Raw genomic sequence first — 17,875 nt, forward strand, 5'->3', positions numbered from 1 at the left:
AATTTTGTGCATTTGAATCTGTATCCTTTGGGAGCATCTGAGAGAATGTTTAGCTTCCTAGAGCATGCTGTGCTTCATGGACTTTAACAAGTCTCCAAACAGGTGCTCGGTTGCAACCAGACACCCCAGAAATCTGAGTATGCGTCCCCTTTAAGAAGGAGCTGAGTCCATCCTCAGTTCTGAGCCCCAGAGCCCTCGCGGCGGAGCTGGGGCTTTTGGATTGGAGGTGAGGTACGAGCGCCCTGACGTATAGCTCTGTGGCTCTGTCAGAACTACATTGTCCAGAAAGCTCTGCGACGAGGGGCGGGACTCTCCCCAAATCGGCTTTTCTGTTAGAGGTAAAACGCCAGCGCTGGACTTCCGGTGTGTTTCTAGTAGTCAATCATTTTGGCTTCACTGAAGTGCTGTCAGCCTAGTCGGGGATCCGGAACGCTGGGTGGGGACCAAGGTGACGACACTGAGAAGGTGCGAGGGGAGGCGCTGTCCCCGTCGCACAGACAGGGGTCCACGGCTTGGCGACGCCGCCCGGGCTGCGCCTCACGGGGGCCGGGACAGGGACCCCCCAGCCCGGGTGTCCGCTCTGCCCAACAAGTCCGATAGCGGTGGCCGCTCCCAGGACCCCCGCGCAGGTAAACGCTGGTCCCCCGGGCCCTCCCCGCGCCGCCGTCCACCTTCCCCTCCCCGCCGTCCGCCCTCCCCTCCCCGCCGTCCCCCCTCCCCTCCCCGCCGTCCCCCTCCCAGACCCTCAAGGCCCAAGCGCGGGGCGTCTCTGCAGCCCCTGCGGCTCTTGCCCGGGTGCCCCGGAGAGGGAGGCGCTGGTGGGCGGGAGCGGGCTGCAGGGGAGGGGAGCTTGGTTAGGGGCGGTTCTGTCCCCTGAGGTTGAACAGCTAGCCTGAAGTCACCTGTCTCCATATCAGGGCCAGGCAGGGGTATAGGGAGACCGGAGTCCGTCAAGCCCTGCCACGGACTAATTCCTCTAAGGCTGTCCTCTTTCCACATCTCCTACCTGCAAAAGCAGCTGTACGCCCACAGGGAAGTGGAGGGTTTCTCAGTCCCTCACCTCGAACCACAAGTTATATGGATTGTGGTGCGGTGGGGCTTAGTGCTATTCATTCAATCCTTGGGTCTAGGGATCCCAAACGTAGGGTTCTAAGTCTATGCCAGGGGTTTCTGGCAGTCACTGTAAACAGGGGTGGAAGGTTATCCCTAGAATTGATACCAGGATGTGGGAATTCTTTGAGGTAATAATGTAATGTTCAGAATGTTCAGGAAACTACAAGTCTGTCTTTCAGGTGGTAACAAGGAGTAGGGGGTTAGGAGTCAGGACTGCAATGGCTGCCTGAAAATTTGAGTGTCTACTCTGGAGGTAATGGGAAATTTGTATCAGAAGAGGGAGGGATCTTACCAAGGTCGTAACAAGCTCTATCTGGGTGCAAAGTAGGCAAAAACTGGGCTTGAGGAGGAAGAAGGAAGATCAGGGTGGAGGCTGCTGCCAAAGTCCAGCTGAATGTTAATAGACCAGAGTCATAGCTTAGATGTGGTTGGATTCTGTACTTGTGTTATTAATGGGGCAACTAGATTTTCTGATGTGAAGGCTGAGGGTGTGAAACAAGATTCAGAGATAGTTTTTGGTCTTAGAAGTAGGAATGAAAACATTGTCTACCATGAGGAACTATAGGAGTAGTATTCACCAGGAGCTGTGTTTTGACCCTGCTAAGAGTCAGAAATATTTTAGATAGCAATAAGTGGACGTATTTCAGTTTGCAGCTAAAACCATAGGTATGAAATGTGGCATGTGGTTCAGGATGAACACAAAATGTAGTGGCTATTGTGTGGACACAGTGAATGAATGTGGGTCACATTTAGAAGAGATGATCTTCACGTTATGGTGGTAAAGACATTAAGGGGCCATGAAGGGGGGAGGGTGAAGGCAAAGGCCTGGGTCTCTGGCATGGATACCTGGCTGATGGTATCAAGTTTTACAAACACAGGTGAAGGAGACAAGTGGTTATCAGTGGGGGTAAAAGGATGGGAAAGAGGTGGAGGGGCCTTAGAGATAGTGTTGTCTGGCAGGGGGCCAAGGCTTCCAGGAGAAGAGTAGACATGAGCTGGATACAGAGACAGAGAATAATGAGGTAAGATCTCCAGTTAGAATAGGTGCTTATTCACCACTCCATATATACACCAGGTTTTGGTGGGACTTTGGTGGGACTTGTGGTGTTCCATTCATCTTGAACAGTTAAGTCAGGAGCACATGTGGTCATCTGGAAGAGTCACTAGACCTGGAGTGGGCCCCCAGTGGGCTAGGCTTTGAAAGAGGGTTAGGTGGACAAAGGCTATGACTTTTGAGGGGACAGCAAGTAGAGCACAGAAGTAGAAGAGGGCCATGGTTTGTGAGAGCCGCATGTGGTTCTGTGTGGCATGAGTCTGAGCCAAGGAATGGAACCAGGCAGAGAGATCTTCATAGGTTTTGGTGCTGTGACCACTAGTGGAAGCCATGGGGTGTCAGAGATAATACTGGATCTTTTTGAATATGTCAAACATAATATGGATGCCATCTACCAAGTTGTAGCTAGCATAGGCCTAAAACTAAGGCCCATTATGGGTGCCCTTAATGTGTGGTGAAAATGGGATGGCTGCTTTGACATGAGTGCAAGTTCCCCTCCCCACTCTGCTCCTGCAGGTAACCTCTCCTAACACCACCTTTTTTTCCCCCTCTCAAACACCACCTTTTTATCAAGGAGACCAGAGCGGTTCCAGTTTATCCCTTTGTAGAGGGTTTCAGTTCCCTGCCAATCTGTGGATTATGTAACAAGCCAATCATTTCTTCCTATAGGAACCAAGTTAAACACTTCTTGATACTACAAAGCTTACATCAAAGCTTCTTTTCTGGAGTACAACCTCCATGTGGCCGTGTGTAGCATAGCATGTCTTCCTCTCCCATGCTGTGAATAAGTGTGCTTAATGAATTGCTATCGATCTCATCTGGTCAGTGTCAGATATCAGATGTTTGGTCATCTCTATAACTGTAGGATGGAAATTCCACCCTCACCAGTGGGATGAAGAGATGCTGAATAAAACACAAATAATATGTGGAGAGTCCAGGGACATGGCCTGGTCCCATGGAGTGGGGAGTGAGGTAGTGGTGGCCATGGACATGTGGCTGTGGTATCCAGAGATGTACCCTCTAAAGAATGATATGTATTTGGAGAGAGAGTGTACCTGATGGCTCTAGGACCTGGTATTGAGACCTTGGCCATAACAGGGTAGTATGAGCATCTGGATCCCTCTGTGCCAGGCCTACTGCTTAGATACATATTTGTCCACCTGCCTCTTGTTACTATTGTCTGGACCCCATGATTAATGAGCCCATGAAGACACAATGGTACTGGTGGTGCCAGGACATAGTTTCTCCTCTGAGTTGGGGAGCTTGGAGGGAGGGTGGGCTTGGGGTAGATGTGGGGGGAAGGGATTGGGCTCCTCAGAAGTGGACTGTTTGTGGTTCATCTGTCACCATCCTGACAGGGGACTGTGACTTTGAGGACGTGGCTGTGTACTTTTCCTGGGAGGAATGGAGTCTCCTTGATATGGCTCAGAGATGCTTGCACCACAATGTGATGCTGGAGAACTTGGCACTTATAACCTTCCTGGGTAAGGCCCTCAAACCTACCCCTGTGTCCTGAAATACTTTTTGCCCTTCCTCTTTCCTGAAGGACATCTGTGTTCTTACGTCAGGACCATGGGCATTGCTTCCTTCTTTAGTGTCCTGGGTAGGTGCTGTGGCTGGTTGAGCAGAGATGTGGGCACTGCCCTCGTGTTCTTGAGCAGCCCCAGCACCTGCTTCTCTGCAGATTTTCAGGGAAGGGTACAGGGTCAGGAGTCTCACAGTCATCCTCATAACTCCTACGTTGCTTGCCCTCCCATTGGACAGGTTTATCTGGATCCAAGGCCCCTATGTGCCACAGGCCTACTTCCTTCATCTAGCGGACATTTATTCATGTCTATCTGTGCCAGGTATTGCCATTACTGAAATAGTCGCTACTTATATGGATCAGAATGCTTTCAAGACTCTCCTCTGAAGTTCTCTTTGTAATAGTTTTCTTTCCTGCAGGATATCATATACTTAGTTGTTTTGGAACAGTCATGTGTGCCCTTCTGTCTTGTCTTTAACTGAATACTTGTATCACCCAAATCCCATTCAGTTGCTTATGTTGGGGGTAGGTTAGAGAGCCCCTGATGCTTTTAGAGTGGAAATGAATTATCTTCGTTCATTCTGCTATAACGAACCAACATGGTTGGGTGGTTAAACATATATTTATTTCTCATACTTCTGGAGGCTAGGAAGTCCAGATCAAGGCACCAACATGGTGTAGTTCTGGTGAGGGCCCTGTTCTGGTTCATAGCTGCTATGTTCTCTCTGTTTCCTTACATAGTGAAAGGGGCTAGGGAGCTCTCTGGGGTCTCATTTATAGGGGCACTAATCTCATTCATGAGGGCTCTACCATCATGACCTAATCTCTTCCCAGAGGCCCCACCACCTAATGCCATCACATTGAGGGTTAGAATTCAACAAGAATTTGTGGGGCGGGGGGCACAGACTTTCCACCTCTAGCTCCTAAAGTTGATATCCTTCTCACATGCAAAATACATTCATCCCATTCTAACAGCCCCCAAACCTTAATTCATTCTAGCATCAAATCTAAATTCTAAAGTCTTATCTAAATCAGATGTGGGTGAAACTTGAGGTATGATTTACCCTGCAATACATTCTTTTCCAGCTGTGAACACATATAACCAAATAAGTTACGTGTTTCTAAAATGCAGTGGTGGAAAATGTCTACATTTTCATGTCAAAAGGAGAAATCGGAGGGAAGAAGGAGTGACAGGTACCAAGTAAATCCAAACATGCAGGCAAATTTCATTAAATCTTAAGCCTCAAGAATAATCCTCTATGGTTCAGTGGTATGCCATCCAGGCCAACGAGCAGCAGCCCCACCTCCAAGGCTCTCCTAGGCAGCAGTCCTGCCTCTGATGAGGTCCTAGATTGGGTTCTTATGGCTACAGCTTTTCCCAAGCTGGAATCATGAGCTAGTGACTCTACCAGTGTTGAGTCCAGGCCCTACTGCTCTGAATATTGCCCCTCTCACTCTGCTGAGCACACTGTGGCTCTCAGCAGGGTCCCCATATCTGAGGACCCCATAGGGACCTCCTGACCTGCCCGAACCAGAGACAGTGAGAGAGCTCTATGGGGTCACTTCTACAAAGACACTAATCTCTTTCATGATGACTTCGCTTTCATGATCTAATTACCCACTAAGGGCTCCCAGCTCCTAATACCATCACATCAAGGGCTAAGATTTCAACATGAGAATTTTGTAGGGACACAAACATTGAGTCCATGGCATGAATACAGTCACAGCACGATGTGCTCAATGGGAACCTGGCCCTGGGAGAGACACAATGTCAGAGCTGTATTCAAATCATATCAGAAACCTATTCTGTTTGGTATTGGTGGTGCTAAAGACAATGGTGGCCAAATCTCATTAGTGCCTTTCCCATTCTTGACACTGACAACTTGTCATCTCTGCTGCTTGTCACTTCTACTTTTCCAACTCGGGGTTATTCCCTGTGTTGGTGAACTCCACATCTCATGCTCTCCTTACATCAGCCTCCACGTGCTGTGTCATGATATATGTGCATATTCTGAGGCAACCATTGAATACCAGCTGCTCTGTTGCAGTCATGTGTTCTTGGGCCTGAACACACTCTTCTACATAACACACCCATGGCAGCAGAAGATAAGATCTACTGAATGTTGTTTGTAGAGGAAAAAGTAGAGGCCATGGTTCTTCTTCCTATATTGCACCCTATGGAGTATCTTTTACCTTGTGGGGCCTCCCACTCCTGTGATGTTTAGAGGCCCAGTTCTGCTAAGTAACCCATCTGCAATCTGTACCCAACTCTTTGGTCCTCAAAACAATCCCACTGATTCATTCCTGGGTTTGTCAGGTAATTTTCCAGAGGTTTCCCCTTCTCACCAGTCAGTGTGTACTTCACTAGTGTTTCTTTTCTTCAGGTTGCTGGTGTGGAGTGGAGGATAAGGCTGCATCTTCTCAGCAGTGCATTTCTGCAAGAGTATTGTCACCAGGCAGGACTTCCCAAGCAGGTATGTCTCCCCAGATGTACCTCTGTGAGATATGTGGACCCATCTTGAGAGACATTTTGCCCTTGGTTGAGCACCAGGAAACACATCCGGAGCAGAAACTGCACATGGGGCATGTGGATGATTTCCTGTCACTACAAACCTTCATCAGCACCATAAGCAGCAGATCAGAGATAAATAGTTCAGGAGCAACATGAGTAGAGCCTCGCTTTTGGAGAACTGCAAACTCCGTGTGTTAGCGAAGCCCTTTACCTGTGAAGAAATTAGGAAGGATTTCCTGGTCAGCCTGGGCTTTCTCCAGCAAAAGGTCACTCACACTAGAGAGAAGTCAAACAGTGGAACTGAGTGTGTGGTGGCCTTCCACAGTGTAAAATATCATTATAACAGGGAAGACATCCTGAAAACTTTTAGCCCCCCAAACACCTTTATTCAGCACCAGCAAGTCCTCATGAGGGAAAAATGTTACAGGTGTGGTGAGTGTGGGAAATCCTTTAGCAAAAGCTGTAGTCTCCATAACTATTTGAGAGTTCATACTAGAGGGACGCCTGGGTGGCTCAGCAGTTGAGTGTCTGCCTTTGGCCCAGGGCATGATTCTGGGATTTGGGATCGAGTCCCACATCAGGCTCTGTGGAGGGAGCCTGTTTCTCCCTCTGCCTGTGTCTCTGCCTCTCTCCCTGTGTCTCTCATGAATAAATAAATAAAATCTTTACAAAAAAAAGAGAGAGTTCATACTAGAGAAAAGCCTTATAAGTTTGGGGAATGTGGGAAATCCTTTAGGCAAATTCTGGCCTCATTCAACACCAGAGAGTTCACACTGGACTAAGTCCTCATGAATGTGATAAATGTGGAAAATTATTTAGCAAGAAGTACAACCTCATTATGCATCAGAAAGCTCACACTGGTGAAAAGCCATATGATTGCAGTGAATGTGGGAAATTTTATAGCTACAAATCTTACCTCATTACTCACCAGAGAATTCATACTGGAATAAGACCTTATGAGTGCAGTGAATGTGGGAAATCATTTAGCCACAGCTCTAGTCTCATTTAAACACCAGAGAATTCACACTGGAGAAAGGCCTTATGAGTGTGAGAAGTGTGGAAAAATCCTTTAGCCAGAGCTCTCACCTAATTAAACACTGGGGAGTTCATGCTGAAGAAAGATCTTATGAGTGCAGAGAATGTGGAAAATTCTTTATCTCTAGGTACTGTTTCTTTCAACATCAAAGAGTTCACACTTGTGTAAGACCTCACAAATGTGATGAGTGTGGAAAATTATTTACCAACCTGTCCAACCTCATTAAACACCAGAGAGTTCACATTGGAGATAGACCATTTGAGTGTAGTGAATGTGGGAAGTCTTTTAGCTGCAAATCCTACCTCATTACACACTGGAGAATTCACACTGGAGCAAGGCCTTATGATTGTGGAGAATGTGGGAAATCATTAACCATAGCTCCATGCTCCTTCAACACCGGAGAGTTCACACTAGGGAAAGGCCTTATGAGTGTAGTGAATGTGGGAAATCCTTTAGCCATAGATCTAGCCTTATCAGACACAAGAGAAGTCACACTGTAGAAAGGCCTTATGAATGTAGTGAGTGTCAGAAATCCTTTATCAGCAGCTCTAGCCTCATTAAACACCGAATAGTTCATACTGGAGAAAGGCCTTATGAATGCCGTGAATGTGGGAAATCCTTTAGCCAGAGCTCCAACCTCATTAATCATCAGTGAGTTCACACTAGAGAATTTATGGGTGCAGTGAATGTGGGAAATCATTTACCTTCAACTTTAATCTCCTAAAACATCAAAATGTCCACAAAGAATAAAATCCTTTCCATAATACAGCTAAGTCTGTAAAAGACTGCATTGTGCCCCCTCAAAATTCATATGTTCAAGTCCTACTCCCCAATGTAAATATTTTTAGGTGTGGCTTTTACTAAGATAAAAGAGGTAATAAAGATGGGGGCCTAATTCAGTGTGACTGTCGTCCTTATAAGAAGAAAAGGTATTAGAAGGTGTACTCTTGCACACTTTCTCTTTGTCTGTCTCCCCAAGAACAGAAGACAGACTATTTAATAAGACAGTTGTCTGTAAGCAAGGAAGGGTGACCTCACTACAGACCAATTCTGATGGTCTTGGAGTTCTAACCTCTAGAAGTGTAAGAAAGTAAATTTCTGTTGTTTAAGCCAAGTAGTCTGGTATTTTGTTATGGCAGCCTGAGAGGGGACAAAGATACAAAGTACCACATTATATTGTGTGTTCACTTCACTGATAGGTAACCATGAATAACCCCCAGAACATATAAAACAAGATAAAATAATTAAGAAGTCACAAATTTTAGAATTACTTTGCTTTTTTTTAAATTTTTTTATTTTTATTTATTTATGATAGTCACACAGAGAGAGAGAGAGAGAGAGGCAGAGACATAGGCAGAGGGAGAAGCAGGCTCCATGCACCGGGAGCCCGACGTGGGATTCGATCCCGGGTCTCCAGGATCGTGCCCTGGGCCAAAGGCAGGCACTAAACCACTGCACCACCCAGGGATCCCTTACTTTGCTTTTTTAACAGCTTTATTGAAGTATAATCAATTCCTGTTATTCATGATAGTTATGTTTTAGAAAGTCACTGTGAACACTGAATTAGTGAATACAGAACCACTGTTCCTGGGAAAATCAGGGATTAGGTTCCCAAGAGCCTCTAGTCACACTTTCATCAGTCAATACATAACATTGAAAAAAAATAAAAAAATACATAACATTGTTTTACATGTGTTTCTGTTTAAACGCAACTCACTTGCTGTATATTGTTGGTTGAATATTATTGAACTCATGGCCAATAGCACTGTAACTTGTGCCTGGCCCATCCTTAAGCCTGACATGTAGTTTCTTTCAGGCATTTTCCTTGTGCTTAAGAACACTAAACAGGACTTAAGCACTAGGCGTAGGGGCCATGTGCAACACAAGATCATGAACAAAAACCACAAGCATGGCAATAATTAGATCAGGAGAAGAACACTTGTTTTCAGTATGAAATGAGAAGGCAGAGTGTGGCCTTGTAGACCTCATGCACATTGGGTGACTCAGTTTTTGTGGCCCTGTGTGTGTCTATGAGTGAATGCAAAAATGTGGGCTGATTTTATGGTTTCAATTTTTAGAAGATAGGCAAATTTATAAATACAAAATCCATGAAAAATGAGCATTGACTACATAGGTATCTTGTCATAAATTATGTATATTTAAAGCATTCAGTTTATGTTTGTGCTTTGATACATTCTTAAACTCATTATAAAACTTCCTTCTTGGCCTTCTTAATCTGTTCTTAAACTTTTACCATTTCATAGTCATTCTTTTTTTAAAAGATTTTATTTATTCATTCATGAGAGACAGAGAGGCAGAGACATAGGCAGAGGGAGAAGCAGACTCCTAATGGGGAGCCTGATGCAGGACTTGATCCTGGGACCCTGGGATCACAACCTGAGTCAAAGGCAGATGCTCAACCACTGAGCCACCCAGGTGCCCAATTTCATAGTCATTCTTATTTCCTCTGTTGCTATGCACATTGCTATGTTGTGTTGCTTCTAATCTTGACATCTCGTCTCTTATTGCACAATCTGCGGAACACATTTTCAAGTTCAGACAGCTCTTTGATAACCTCAACAACTTGCTCAAACAAAAATATTTGAACCATAATAAAACATTCTCAATGCCCAGTTTTTCTCTTGTCTAAAAATGTATTTGTTCTTTATGGGAAATTCATTGCCATCAGGTTCCAAAGTGTATTTATTACTTTAGTAGTTCTGTCTCATAATTCTCTTTCAACCTACAGCTAATGCTTTCATCTTTTTTATTCTTATTTATTCCTTGGAGTTCCTAAATCATTTGTTCATGAGCATTTCTCACATTCTGGATTTGTCTCTTTTTGCATATCTGATGCAATTTAGTTACCCTTCCCCTATATTTTCTGTATACTAGGTATTAATGAGATAGATCATAGACCTGTGATCCCAGGTAAGTATGTTGGTGAAACACCTGGAAACTCACAGTGTCTGTTTTTGCTAGAATATCTCATCTCAGTCTGGAAACCCAAACATTTCAGATACCATATGCCCCAGGTATATGACAAATGTGGGCTGCTTACACTGTAGCACAGCCTAGAGAAACATACATCCCAGCAGTTCTCTGTGATAGGTATGTGGAACTGACAAACCTGTGGATGTCCCTTAGAGTCTGAGGACAGGTATGGCATTCTGACACTCCTCAACACAGCTTGGATCCACTTACACATATATCACCCTGTCCACAGAAAACAAGTGTGACAGATATGAGACACAACCTGCATTTGCAAAACACCAGGGTCCCATGGTGAAAAAGGAGGTACTGACACTACAGCAGATATGGCCATAAGAACACACATGTACTACATACAAACATGTGAGATAAGCATGTGATAAAGATTTGCCCAAATTAATATCTGAGATACACATACAGTCATACAGTATCCATCCATGGATTGCACGTGACAAGGCAGAAACAGTGTGGCTTGGAGATAACAACCTTCCCTATCATCCCTGCAGGTTTGATGATATGCTGATGGAAGTGAGAACAAATGCTGGTGAAATCATTATCATGAACCAAATGATGAACCTATCTACCCTTCCAAATGTAACCTCCTTCCCCTGGATAATCCCTCTCACTGTCTTGCATGACTTTCCTTTCCTAGACAACCATTTGTTTATTTCAGTATAGTTTGCCTTTTCTACAATTTTATAACAGTTGAATTTTTATTTTTTGTGATGCAGTTTCTTTCCTGCCACATAATTATCTTGAGATATTCTGTATGCATATGATGTATAAATAGTTTGTTTTTTTTTTGCTTGTTTTTATGTGTTTTTCTTCTACCAAGTAATATTCCTAAATTTTATTTATTTGTTTATTTTGTAGAGAGAGAGTGCAAGTCAGGGCAGGGGAGGAATAGGGGAGAGGGAGAGATTTTTTTTTTAAAAGACTTCATCTAGAGAGTGAGCATGCAGAGCATGCACGAGGTGAGGGTTTGGAGGGGTGAAATGGGGTGGGGGAGTGGGGCTGAGGGAGAGGGACAAGCAGACTCCTTACTGAGTGTGGAGCTCAATGTAGAGCTCAATCTCATGACCCTGAGATCATGACCTGAGTGGAAATCAAGAGTCAGAGGATCAATCCACTGAGCTACCCAGGCTCCCCTCCCCTGAGTGATATATATTTTTAAATATTTTATTTATTTATTCATGACAGACATAGAGAGAAAGAGGCAGAGACACAGGCAGAGGGAGAAGCAGGCTCCATGCAGGGAGCCTGATGTGGGACTCGATCCCCGATCTCCAGGATCACACCTTGGGCTGAAGGTGGCCCTAAACCACTGGGCCACCGGGGCTGCCCCCCTGAGTGATATTTTATTGTATGTATAGAACACAATCTGTTTTTACATTCATCTGTTAATTAACATGTAGTTATTTCTGTATTTTTGGCTGATAATGTTGCCACAGACATTTATATTAAGTCTTTTTATGGCAATTTGTTTTATCTCCTTAAGACCTGAGAGTATAATGACTCAGTGAGTGTATCTATTGTTAAGGAACTACCAAACTGGGGATCCCTGGGTGGCGCAGCGGTTTGGCGCCTGCCTTTGGCCCAGGGCGCGACCCTGGAGACCCGGGATTGAATCCCACGTCGGGCTCCCGGTGCATGGAGCCTGCTTCTCCCTCTGCCTGTGTCTCTGCCTCTCTCTCTCTCTGTGACTATCATAAATAAATAAAAATTAAAAAAAATAATAATAAAATAAAATAAAATAAAATAAAATAAAATAAAAAGGAACTACCAAACTGTGTTTTTAAGGTGGCTAAACAATTTTACAGTCCTACAGTCCCAGTGGTGCTTGAGAATTTCAGTTTCTAGATTATCACCAATAATTGGTTTAATCAGTCCTTTTAATTTTCATCATTTTTGTTTCTTGAATCCCTTTGGTGGGGGGAAAGGAAGCACCGTGCCTTGTAGCCTTCTTTGGCTTTAAGATAAACTTTTCCTCAATTAGAAATAGAACTAATATAACCAGAGGCTTGGAAGATGGCCATGGCCTGCACTGAGAGTAGGAAGTTCTCTCCTCCTACAGTAGGAAAGGACTCTTCAGATGGCCTCGGTTGTGTGCAAGTAGTCCTGCCATTCAGGACACATGATCGAACAGACTCCTTGGAATTGAAGATCGTGCTGGTGAGAAAATGTCCAGTGTTTGGTTCCTAGCAACCCATAGCCAGAGAATCACAATGAATGCCCCTGGCTCTCTGGAGGATGCCCATACCATCTGCAGTCCAGATTTCTACATCATTTGAAACAACTCCTGTTGTGTCACTATGCCCAGAAGAACAGAATCGTCGAGGGCAGCCCGGGTGGCTCAGCGGTTTAGCGCTGCCTTCAGCCCAGGGCGTGATCCTGGAGACCTGGGATCGAGTCCCATGTTGGGTTCCCTGCATGGAGCCTGCTTCTCCCTCTGCCTGTGTCTCTGCCTCTCTCTCTCTCTCTCTGTGTCTCTCATGAATAAATAAATAAAATCTTAAAAAAAAAAAAAGAACAGAATGGTTAAATGTGAGGCATCAAATTTCCCTACATCCAGAACAGCCTTGCTGTATTTGATTATAAGATAGAATTATAATATAAGATACATTATACTGTATACATCCTGGTTATAACCAAGATTTAGCTGGATCAGAATTGGAGAACACAAGTGGGCTGCATAAGCAGGTAGTTGAGACCCCACCACAGTAGTGATAATTCTGTCCAATGACTATTCTTGATGTTTTACACAGCCAGCTGGTGGGGGAGGGTGCAGGGAAAACCTGAGCTTTGTTTCTGCATTCATCATTGTCATAGACTGAATTATGTTCCCCACTCCAAATTCATCTGTTGAAGCCCTATTCTTCAGTGTGATGGTATTTGAAAATGGAACCTTTGGGAAATAGAGTTAAATGAGGTTGAGAGTGTAAAGTCCTCATGATGGGATTAATGTCATTATAAGAGATCCTAGCGAACTTACTCTCTCCTGTCTTTTCTTCTCTCTCTCCCTCCCCCTCTCTCCTTATTTTAACTAGTCCATACATGTACATTGTTCAGCATATTTTCTTTCACCTGCTGTATAATTGAGGCTGAGAACACACTTATTAATTGGTAGATTTCTACAGAAATATTTTGTCTCAGATGTACTGTGAAATTTCCTTATGCTCTTTTTCTATGTATCTTAACTGCTGAATTCATTCTCTTCAAACCCTGTTTAAATGAATCTGATTTATGATCGTGTGATGCAAAATGACCAGTGCTATTAGGATGTTATTCCATACACCTGATTTTCACTTCCATGGTTAAATCTTTGATTAATTAAGAGTCATTCTTCTTCCCCCAAATTTAATGTGTTTTACTTTTTAAAAATTGATTTAATGTAAACAAGAACTGTTTCAAAAAACAAAGAGCGTTCTCATTTCAATTAATCTCATTATGAATAGTAATCATGACTTTTAAAAAATAATATTTATTTATTTATTGATGATAAGCAGAGAGAGAGAGAGAGAGAGGCAGATGGGAAGCAGGCTCCATCCAGGGAGCCCAGTGCAGGACTCAATCCTGGGATTCCGGATCACGCCCTGGGCGGAAGGCAGGCGCTGAACCACTGAGCCACCCAGGAATCCCCATAATCATGACTTTTCTAAATGGATTTAGGATTACCTGGTTTTATTTATTTATTGTTTTAAAGATTTTACTTTATTTATTAATGAGAGGCACAGAGAAAGAGAGAGAGAGGCAGAGACACAGGCAGTGGGAGAAGCAGGCCCCGTGCAGGGAGCCTGACATGGGACTAGATCCCCGGCCCCCAGGATCACGCTCCAGGCAGAAGGCAGCGCTAAACCGCTAGGCCACCAGGGCTGCCCGGATTACTTGGGTTTAATGATTTGATCTTATATTCACTTTTTTTTCACATGATGAAAACTTTGGTTCTTAATAGCACTGATATTTGAAAATAACAATGCCATTAGTTTACTAGAAATATAATGGAAAACAGTTTGAATATTTTCAGGTATTTTTTTCTTTAAGTTATAATCAACTAGTGATGTAGAGTCAATAGTTTGTATTTTTAAATATAATCTCTCTTCATAGGAAATGTTTTTAAAAATATTGACTTTCATAGGAAATCTTTTTTAAAATACTGCTTTTGTTTTAATGTTTTGAATTAAATACTGTTTTATGATTAGGTAAAATGTTTACATTTGTGAAATGTCAAAGCAATTACAATATTAATTCAGATAATTGTAGCTTCACCATGATCAGTGTCTGCCCCTATACGAAAATATGTCAATAACTTATTTCCTAAAAAAATAAATAATAATAATAATAATAACTTATTTCCTACTTTGTTTATAAAAATATATATATATGTTTAAATTCCTCTGCATTTTTAGATACTTTTTTTTGCAGTTTAGATTCACACAAAATTGAGCAGAATATGCTGAGATTTTCCCCTATACCCCTTCATCTACACATGAAGTCTCCCCCATTGTCAATATTCACCATGAGAATTCCACATTGTTTCTTTTTTAAGGTTTATCTATTTATTTATTTTTTGATAGACATAGAGAGAGAGAGAGAGAGAGAGGCAGAGACACAGGAAGAGGGAGAAGCAGGCTCCATGCCGGGAGCTGGATGCGGGACTCGATCCTGGGACTCCAGGATCGCGCCCTGGGCCAAAGGCAGGCGCTAAACCGCTGAGCCACCCAGGGATCCCCGAGAATTCCACATTGTTACAATTAATGAACTGACATTGACATATCATTATCACCCAAACCTCAGCTTCTGTTTATTTTTTTAAGTAAGTCTGGCTGCTCTAAATGTTCTTCTTAGCTTTCCCTACATGCTGGTATTGCATTACATTCTCAAGAATGAAAAAAGTTGACATTTTGGAGATGAAACCTTCAGAATGACCATTTTAGTCCTGTGCTCATTTAATTCTGTCTGTTCTCAGACATTTTTGCCAGAACTTATCTGAGGTCTTACCTTTTATCACTATCCATGTTGTTTCATCCAAGCAGTTTTTTTTTTTTTATCCAAGCAGTTTCTGCCACTACTTTTGAATCATCCATAGATATATTAGGTCTTTGTAATTTGCATTTTATGACTTTTTTCTGAGTTAATATCAATTCCCATGGATATCAGTCACTGCAGTCACAAGAGAAATGATAATAATTTCCTAGCAAAGAAATGAAATCATGGATTTAAGATATTCCCAATATCTCAGTGTTTGGAGCAACCTTTACATATGTCTTCCATTTTTGAAAACTGCATCCATTGCTCTGTACCAAACAGCATGGCATTTTTGACACATACCAGATTCCTAAAGGAATTAAACACATATCAGAATATAAAGTGAGATGGGGTGCCTGGCTGGTTTAGTCAGTAGAGTCTGTGAGTCTTTATCTTGAGGTCATGTGTTTGAGTCTTGTATTGGGGAAGTAGAATTTATTTAATAATGATAATAATAAATAAGATAAAGTGAGATATTCAACATATACAAGTGTTGCTCATATGTATTGATTCACAAGTGAATCATATGTGATTAACTCTAAAGGCAGGAGAGATGTTTCCTGTGGGAACTGCAGAAATCCAGTTTTTTTTAAAAAGATTTATTTATTCATGAGAGACACACAGAGAGAGGGGCATAGGTAGAGAGAGGGAGAAGCAGGCTCCTTGCAAGGAGCCCAATGCGGGACTTTATTCCAGGCCCCGGGATCATGCTCTGAGCCAAAGGCAGACGCTCAACTGCTGAGCCACACAGGCATCCCAGAAGTCCAGTTTTGTACTTCTGCTTCCAGGTGGCCCAGCATCCCTCCTCTATCCTTGTCCCGATACTAGTAAATTATTGCCTTTACTTGGCAATTCATGAGTTGGGCAACAACCAATCTAGCAGATAGTAAAGAGCTCTGAGAGCTGTAAAAAATTAACAATTTGTATACGCAAAAGGGAACAGGAACAGACAGATCATACCAGGCATTTGGTGATTGATATAGGAAACAATGGCAGAAGAAAAATTAGATTTACTTACCACATACAGCCCAGGAACAAGTTCCTTGAAACAGGCAGATGACCTTCTTTGGGGAGTTCAGCTGCCTTGATAATGACTCTTTGCTAAGAGCAGAAGGCAATCTTAACCTGACTCTCTAGGATCCTGAGAGTCTACTTTAAAAATATAGAAATTCCTTTGGAAACTTCCTTTTTCCTTACCCTCCAAGATTGTATGTTAGCAGCCATACTCCAAACATATGGCCCAGTGACATACATCTGAAGGGTCTCATGATTTGTTTTTACCAAACAATAATAAATGACCTTTCCTACCAATAGCCAGCCCCTCAGGGTCCTAGAAACTTTGTTTCCAAGATATCTTGGAGGTTTGTGCTATCCATAACACCCTCCCAACCTGAAAGTATATAATCGGCTACCCCTCATAACCCTAGTTCAGCTCCTTCTGCCCTTGGGTCCTGTCCCTGTACTTTAATAAAACCACTTTTTTGCACTGAAGATGTTCAAGAATTCTTTCTTGACCAATAGCTGTGCATCCCAACATCTCTGCACTGATAAGGCAAGGTTACATTCCTTAAATGGAGCAAAGAAAAGCCTTGGTGCGGGGCCAAGTAACTTGTGCAGGACAGGCAAGTGCTAATCGGTTGACCTAAGCCTTCCCTGTCTGGAAAGTTAAACAAACTTAGTTATATTTTGGTTTGCAGACATGGGGCTTTGCATAAGTGACATCGCTTTGCTGCAGTTAGATTATTATAACATTAGATTCAGTTTCCAGTGAACACATTTTGTTTCTGAATGACGCTATGGAATAATATATGCATTTGGATTTGTGACCTTTTAGAGCATCTAGAAATATTTTAGCCATTACGAACTTGCTGAGCTTCTGGGAATCAGAAATCATGTCTCCGAGCAGCCAGGGTGGCTCAGCGGTTTAGCGCCTCCTTCAGCCCAGGGCGTGATCCTGGAGACCCGGGATCAGGTCCCACATCGGGCTCCCTGCTTGGAGTCGGCTTCTCCCTCTGCCTTTGTCTCTGCCTCTTTCTCTTTTTCTCTTACGAATAAATAAAATCTTAAAAAAAAAAAACAAAAAAAACAAAAAACTCATGTCTCCAAACACTTGGTTGGTTAGTTGTAGACAGTACTCCCTAGAAATATGATAGAGCCCCTTTAGTAAGGTACGAAGCCACTCCTCTGCTATTGGACCAGTAGTCAGCCTCTCCAAACTCCTGATAACTTCCTCCCCTGGATCAGAATTCAGTTAAGAAACGACTCACTCCAGGGCCCATGGATCCCGGCAACTAGATTACCCAGAATGCTCAGCGTGAAGCGGCAAGTGCGGGTGACCAATACAGTCTTAGAAAATAAGTGGTTCCGTGGGAGGCACAGCTCGTAGGGGCGGAACTTCCTGTGTTCTCCACTTGGGAGTCGTTTTGACTGCTCTGGGAGTGGGCGTTCATAGTGAGGCCCTACAGAGCGCGGGCTGGGCACTGAGGTGACTAACCGAGAAGACGCGAGGGGACGCGCTGTCCACGCCGCACACACCTGGGTCCGGGTGTCCGCTCTGTCCACAGAGTCCCATGGCGGCGGCGGCGCCCAGGGCCCCGACGCAGGTAAACACTCGTCCCC

The 17,875-nt window shown here is 43.5% G+C and overlaps 1 protein-coding gene, 1 long non-coding RNA gene and 1 pseudogene across 2 annotated transcripts in view; all 3 read left to right on the plus strand.

Annotated features, from left to right (window-relative positions):
• The first annotated feature begins 590 nt into the window (after positions 1-590).
• On the plus strand, positions 591-11,035 carry LOC144322546 (uncharacterized). Its single transcript, XR_013388175.1, has 3 exons — positions 591-629; positions 6,077-6,166; positions 10,738-11,035. It is a non-coding gene; the product is annotated as an uncharacterized LOC144322546 (long non-coding RNA).
• LOC144322536 (uncharacterized) lies at positions 6,173-10,731 on the plus strand (annotated as a pseudogene).
• Positions 11,036-16,840: 5,805 nt separating the features above from the next.
• The window catches only part of ZNF671 (zinc finger protein 671), a 41,426-nt gene continuing 40,391 nt past the window's right edge, over positions 16,841-17,875 (plus strand). Inside the window, exon 1 of the mRNA XM_077912628.1 lies at positions 16,841-17,859. Within this exon, the coding sequence (XP_077768754.1) occupies positions 17,827-17,859 (33 nt within the window). The 5' untranslated portion in view covers positions 16,841-17,826. The remainder of the gene's footprint in view (positions 17,860-17,875) is intronic.

The sequence above is a fragment of the Canis aureus genome, chromosome 1 (assembly GCF_053574225.1).
Source record: "Canis aureus isolate CA01 chromosome 1, VMU_Caureus_v.1.0, whole genome shotgun sequence".
Lineage (NCBI taxonomy): Eukaryota > Metazoa > Chordata > Mammalia > Carnivora > Canidae > Canis > Canis aureus.